The sequence below is a fragment of the Notothenia coriiceps genome, unplaced genomic scaffold (genome assembly GCF_000735185.1).
Source record: "Notothenia coriiceps isolate Sejong01 unplaced genomic scaffold, NC01 NC01_scaffold00018731, whole genome shotgun sequence".
In the NCBI taxonomy this organism is placed as follows: Eukaryota; Metazoa; Chordata; class Actinopteri; order Perciformes; family Nototheniidae; genus Notothenia; species Notothenia coriiceps.
In genome coordinates, this window is record NW_011351432.1 from 142 (window position 1) to 7,500 (window position 7,359).

Consider the following 7,359-nt stretch of genomic DNA (forward strand, 5'->3'; position numbering starts at 1 on the left):
TATATTGATATATGAAAAAATACAAGAATTTAAGAAAATACTTCTTTTTTTTTGTCCGCAAACCATCCTTTCCTGAACTTTAATGCTTTACAATTGGTATTTTTCTAACTATATTTAACCGGATGAAGGATGTTAGTCACGGACGTCTGGATCTTAAGTTATCAGAGCAACAAGCTGAGCTAGCTCGGTTAGCAGCGCCGAACTGCCCTGGAGAAACACATGAAAATACTTTATTCAGTGTTTTTACCTTTAATCACCGGGTCAGTTTGCTTTGGAGATTTGATTCTGATTGGTGGTTTGCTGCATGTCACTCACTCAAGTACCCCTGACATGAAAGCCGCGTGAGTTTTCCTTTTGTAGCAAGCAGCAAAATAATTTTAACATGACGTGTTTGAGTTAATTTGCCTACTTAAAGGTGGGGTAGGTAATTCACTTCATAAACACTTTTTGTTATATTCCATGGAATGCTCTTAACATCCCGATAGCAAAGAATACATTAAATGCTTTGACAATAAATACATACAAACATTTCATCTGTGGAAGCCGTGGCGCTGTAAAAAGCACGACCAATCATCTGAGCCGGCCCGGCTAAAGTAACTGGATGGCCTACCTGCCTGTCAGCCTTCCATCTGTGCACAAACTTATCTCGTGCCCTCATTGGTCATGTGCGCGTCCGTGTGTGTTGGAGGAGGGGCTCTGTAAGGAAGTCTGAAGGAAGAGGCAGATTTTTTTCCGGTTGTGTATTTTCAAATTCTAGCCACTCGAGCTGGTTTCGCCATTCTTACCTACCCTACCTTTAATATCGCACGTCCTAAAAAAAAAATCCTGCGATGTGAATATCGCGATTATCATCACGACACAATATATCGTGCAGCCCTAGTGAAAAGTAAATAAAATACTTGTTTAATAAATATTATTTAATCATAATACTTTTTCCATGACAACATATCCATTGTATTTCTTTAAACGGTGGCAGGAGGGGGCTTATCAGATAAAAGATTGAAGTGCACGTCAACAAGAACAAACACTTAAAATAGTTAGTTTTATGTAATATACAACTTTTATAATATAAGTTCTTTGTGTTTTCAGATATCTTTATGCCTTTGATATTAATGATTGATTTCTATATATTTTCCTCTGCAGTTTGCTGTGTTGATGTGGATCCTGACCTACGTCGGCTCCCTGTTCAACGGCCTCACTATTCTCATTCTCTGTGAGTATAATGTCAAATCATGATAAGAAATGGTCATACATATTTTTTAATTTTTTAAATGAACTGGCGATACAGTTACACAAATAAATGACTTACATGTGTTTTTAATAATGTCATAAAGTCTCCAGTCAAGTCTAAAACTCGTCTGAGGCGTTCAGGGTCTGTCAGTAATTTTTAACCTTCTTCCTCAGCTCTGGTCGGTTTGTTCAGCTGCCCGATCGTCTATGAGAAGCATCAGGTAAGTTTTTAATATTAATCCAATAGTTATTATTTTTCCTGATTTTCTTTTTTTCAATAGATATTAATAAATAGGGTTTTTAAAAAATAATAATATTCATCTTAACTTTTTTTTTTTTTTTTATCCTTACTCATTTATTCTTCTTTGTGTTTTCAGACTCAGATCGACCACTACCTGGCTCTGGTCAACAACCAGGTCAAAGACGTCGTTGGAAAGTAAGAAACGGAGCTCCTAAAACATGTTTTTATATGATAATGGTAGTTTGTAGAGACCGACACGAATACGAGCAGGAAGCTAATTATAGACTCCTGACAAACAATACATGTACATAATATTTACAATAATTTTAAAGACAACCCTTTTTGATTAAATACTCCTTTCAAAGACACCAAACTTAATTGGAAAAATGTAATTTTACCTCGCAGGACAAAGGAATTGAACTAGCCTTCAGTCCTGCTGGGACTCTTAGATTTGACTAAGAACAGCAGGTTTAAGTACCAAAAAATGGAGAAGCAACATCACGTCGTTCAGCCAAATGTTACATGGTTGATGACGCTATATTTGGCTAAAGCGAGCAACTCCCATGTTCTTTACTGTTAATGAAGTTTGTTGGCAAAGTATGCTAAACATTAGCCGTTTTCACACCAAGTAATTCACCGTACTTAGTCCCGCCGAACTCTTTAGTCCCGGAACTGTCCTAGTAGATCGCGTTCACAATGAATAAGGCAATGGGCTAATGCTAATGCGAGCAAATAAAATGGCGGCTTCACAATACTTTTCGGAGTTTTACGGGGCGTGGTTTGCAATTCGCCCAGCCAATCAGAAATTGGAACCTTTTTCTCCCCAGAAAAGTACCACCTCTCTAGCAGGGAATATCTGGGGGTGAAAAGGTTCCAGAGAACTAAGTTCTAGTCCCAGATCTTGTTGGTGTGAAACCTAAATCCCAAGAACTATCAGCCTAGTTCTTGGGAAAAGTACTCCGGTGTGAAAGCGCCTATAGTGTTCTATAAACTCTATTTTTAAACTCGTCCTTACTCACTACAAAGTCAAAGATATTAATACTTTTATATTGTAGTTGTTAATCTTTTTAATTTCTTCTCTCCTGCAGGATCCAGGCGAAGGTTCCCGGGATGAAACGAGTGAAAGCAGAGTGAAAAAACGTCAAGTCGGAGTTTGTTTTCAGGAAGTCCTGACCAGAGAGAGGGGGNGTTATTTTATGGTTAACTGAAACGCCGTTGTGTCCCTCAAGCTTCGAGCTAGCGTGCTGTCGACTTTTGTGGGTGGGTGGGGGTGGGAGGGCTTGTACTACCATTTAAAAACTTCATTGCTTCTGAGTAACTCTAGTTAGAAACTTCTAGAAAAAACCTTTGCCAGACGATTTAAACACATTAATTACATACAAAGTCGTTATTTCCATGTCCATTTGCTGCTGTTTAGTAAAGAAAACACGTTTACATTCATCCACATCAGATAAAATATTTAAAAAGTACAAAAATAAATAAAAGGGGTTTAAAAAAATAAATAACCATACTGTCTGTGGAGCCAATATCTTAATAAAGTTGCAACTTGATGTGACTTTTGGGAAAGCTTTTGTTTGTTATGCAAGTATAATTGTGAATGATAAACTTCATACTTCAATTGTGACGATAAAAAGCTTCCCGCCGGGAGCCGTGTTTGTGGAATGCATTGTGAGATGTAAACAATTATCAATAAAGCTTCTAGATGAAGAAAATACCTGCCTCCTCATTTGTCCGTAACGTTAGCCTCGTTTAGCTTCTGATAGCTTTCGCTAGCCTCAGTTAGCTTCTCATAGTGTTCTGTTGCTTCTGATAGCTTTTGTTAGCCTCCGTTAGCTTCAGATAGCTTTTGTTAGCCTCTGTTAGCATCTGATAGCTTTTGTTAGCCTCTGTTAGCTTCTCAGTGTTCTGTTGCCTCTGATAGCTTTCGTTAACTTCTGTTATAACTTCAATACAATTTTACAAATGATTGCTAGTTATACACATTGTTCTATGATGACTAGACCCAATCTATTTGTATTATATTTATTAGAAGTTAACTGAAATGCATCCTCTGGAAGCTTCTTCCATGCTAAGGATGTTTGGATTGAATTTGGTTATTACCAAAATAAATTAACAAACTCACGAGAAAAATCTCACACATTATCTAAGATTAAGGTTACAAAATTAAATTAAAAAAAACACATTTTATGTGAAGTAACCTCACCCTTTCACCACTTTGATCTGATATTTAAACAAATCTGATTTTACCCTCTTTTCTCCTGCTTTGTCTCTATGATCCCAAGCTGCTTCACCAAGACTCACCACCAGTTCTACTAAGATACTTTTAGATACACTTTCATGTATGTAGAACACAACTGGTAGATTATGAAGTACTTTAAGGAATTTAGTTTCTTTATTATTTATTATTTTTGGATAACAGGTGACCTTTAAATTTCAGTGAGACTCATTTGACAGATTTGTGCTCAATTCTCTCACAAAGGCACTGTAAGCATGAAACCTTAACACTACTCGAAAATGAAGTACTTGGTCTAAATAGATTTTCTTTAAGAATGTGACTCTTAAAAACACTTTGAGATTTTAACACTATTTCAGTGAGACAATGCAGTTTTGTTTTTTTACATTTTTTGCAAAATTACAGATTTACAGGAACTATCCGAGAATCAAACCTTAGTCCAGGGGTGTCCAAACTGCGGACCATTTTGAATCGGCCCTCAGCAAATTCAAAAAGTATAATGACTTTAGTAGAATAAAATTCTGCTTGTCTTATATTATACTTCTTAAATATATATGATCAATTATATTACACTGTATTCATGTGTTAATAAGCTCAATTTTCAAATAAATTCAGTCAATTAGAGTTGAAAACATGTTCTAACACATCATAGTTGATAAGAAAAATCCCAATGACTTATTTATATAACAAGCTTGAAATACACCCTTCATATTTCCTCTTATCAATCTGAAGCTCTGTTTTAAGGAATTAACTGCCAACAGAATAAATTAAACCCTCTGGAGAGCTGTGAGGTAGGCTGTTTTTCACTTAAAGCATTTTCAAGCATCAAGAATAATTTACCAAATTATTATAATTTTCCCAACTTCCCAACGTATGAGGCTACAAGTGAGTGGCCCAGCCCTTCCTATATTTTTCTGTATCTGGCCCTCGTGAAAAAAGTTTGGACCCCACTGCTGTAGTCATAATTCATGTATCTTCGGTCAGGTCAACCAAAGCAAAAACTCAAGTCCACAATCTCTGGTTGTTCGTATCAAACTTTCATTTATTGTGTATTTTCAGGCGGTTGTGTAAATGAGAACTATTTTTCCTCAGACAGAAAAACAATGTGCCTTGTGATTACTTCAGGGACCTTTGCAGGAAATTGTGTGTGTCAACAACACTTGTTTATCACACAAACGGACTCTTTTGACACTCTTTACAACAGTTAATATTCAGACACAGAGAACTCGTCCACACTGAAATTTAGGCATAAATAACACTTAGATATCTTCCATAAATATTTCTCTTTACATGTATTTATTTTCTGTTTTACGATCACAATGGTCCTTTCAAAAACAAAAAGCAGCAGCAAAGAAAATATTTTTTATATTTCTGTCCATTTCAGGTGGAATAAAACATTCTCAGTGTAGCACCAGACAAAGTATAAAATAAGTTAAATAGTGGAATAAATAAAAAAACAACAGTGTATGAAATATCCCCCTCCCAAAGCAAACAAACACAAGTATAAAGTTCCAGAAAGGCACTTAAGTTTCATGAAGTCCAACGACAGATGCAGTAAAGGCTTTTTTGAAATAAAAAGAGAGCTTCTATGAATTTAAAACGTATATTTTTTCCCTTAATGTTTTGTTTTGTAATGATTTCTGACGTCAGATAAATCCAGTTTCTCCTCTTAATGGTCCCATAAGTTTGGCTGTTAAACACTCACCCATTTTTCCATTGGTGACCTGAATGCAGCATCAATCCAGGAGGCTGGTTTATAAAAGATACACAAACAAAAACTAGACAAAATATAATTATAAAATACTATTCATTAACCATCTGATTACACCTCTGAATATGTCATATTAAGTCTATTTATATGGAAGACTAGAGCTGCTATTACATCAAATACATATAATAATAAAGAAATGATGGTGACACTAAACCGCTATCGATGTGAGTAACACCTACGTCACTTCCGGGCAAAAAGTACAGCTCCGCCCACCTTTTGGGGAAAACAACGCTGTCATTTGAATGGCGGTCAATACAAATTCGGAAGTTTTTGCCAATCCGATCAGAAATGCAACAACACCGTGGATTTTCTGATCTTTAAAGAGCCCGATTACGATGGCCAGTCGGGCAAACAATTACATTAAATCATTGGAAATCGACGATCGGGCTCGATATATGGTTAAATTAAAATCAGTAGGCGACTCAATAATTTCGCCAGCTGTTACGCTCATGAGCGAGGCGGAAAATAATTGTTTTATCATGCCAAAAAGCTGCTGTGTCGTTTATTGCACCTCAAACATTAAAACAATCCAGAGTTACGTTTTTCTGTACTTCCTCTGAGAAAGAAGCTCTGTGGCTTCAGGCTTGATCGCCGTTCAAATGAGTGTTGGTTTCCCCCAAAAGTGGGCGGGGCCGTAAAGTGACATACACGTTACTCTCATCTATGGACATCGATCGCCTACTGCTATATTTAACCATATATCGAGCCCGATCGTCTATTTCTAATGGCTTAATGCAATTGTTTGCCCGTCTGGCCATTGGAATCGGGCTCTTTGAAGATCCAAAAATCTCCGGTTTTCTTACATTTCTGATCGGATTGGCAAAAACTTCAGAATTTGTATTGACCGCTATTCACAAAAGTGGGCGGAGCCGTCATTTTTGCCCGGAAGTGACACATGTGTTACTCTCATGTATTGATTCATTGATAGATAAATTAATAAAGATATGTAGGAATAAATGCCTCAATTATCAAATAAGTGTGCACCTGGTTTTTAAATGTGTTTATTTACTTATTTATTTCTATGAATAATAGATCAATATTAAGATTTGTCAACTAAAAATACCAATTTGGTTTATTTCTAATTTAGATTTCCAAAATAACACACATTTGTTTATTAAGGCTTTAATTTCTACGTGTATTCATTGAGTTATTTATGTATTGTAATGGCAGCTTTAGTCCTACATAGATATCTGAGCTTTCATAAGTATTTTTAGTATATATATATTTAATTTCTAGTATGAACATTTACAGCAGCTAATAACCATAAACAGTTTGTAATCAGCTGTTTTTTTCTTCATTCAATAACAAGTTAAACAGAGACACCAAATGTATTTTCACATATTAAATATTTTCGGCCCCAAAATAGACTTGATAAATGAATGTATCCACAATGATTCATAAAAAATAAAACTTCATACATCTGACAAATACAAATAGATATTTACGTCTTGTGTGCACACAGATTTTATGCATCTCGCTCCAGGGAAATAACGTTTACTGTGAAAATCCAAAATGTTGTTGTGTTGTCTTCTGGTTCTCGTCAGTTGTTTATTTTCAGGGTCATGTGATCATTGTTTGTCTGCAGGCAACGTTGTTTCTGCCTGTTCTCCAGCTTGTAAACTCTGTTGGCGAAGGTTGAAGGTCGCTGGTTCGATTCCCTCTGGATCCACTTGTGTTAAGGCGCTCAGACGACAGGAAGCTGTGTTTTAAAGACATTTCCACACGAACACGCTGCAACACACAACACAACAATCAACACACACATTATCACAGGTTCCCTTTTATGCACATTTTTGACTTACTGTACTATAATTGTTTTCATGTTTTCGAAAAACAATACTATGATATTTTTCAGATTTTAAGCCTTTTTTAATAAAAAATGTC

General features: G+C 35.9%; 1 protein-coding gene and 1 long non-coding RNA gene across 2 annotated transcripts in view; one reads left to right on the top strand and one right to left on the bottom strand.

Annotated features, from left to right (window-relative positions):
* The first annotated feature begins 1,103 nt into the window (after positions 1–1,103).
* Positions 1,104–2,603, top strand: LOC104951226 (uncharacterized). Its single transcript, XR_798999.1, has 4 exons — positions 1,104–1,213; positions 1,405–1,451; positions 1,608–1,666; positions 2,560–2,603. It is a non-coding gene; the product is annotated as an uncharacterized lncRNA (long non-coding RNA).
* Positions 2,604–6,353: 3,750 nt separating this feature from the next.
* LOC104951225 (echinoderm microtubule-associated protein-like 6) overlaps positions 6,354–7,359 on the bottom strand; it is a 3,251-nt gene continuing 2,245 nt past the window's right edge. Inside the window, exon 6 of the mRNA XM_010777860.1 lies at positions 6,354–7,206. Coding sequence (XP_010776162.1) covers positions 7,182–7,206 — 25 coding nt within the window. The 3' untranslated portion in view covers positions 6,354–7,181. The remainder of the gene's footprint in view (positions 7,207–7,359) is intronic.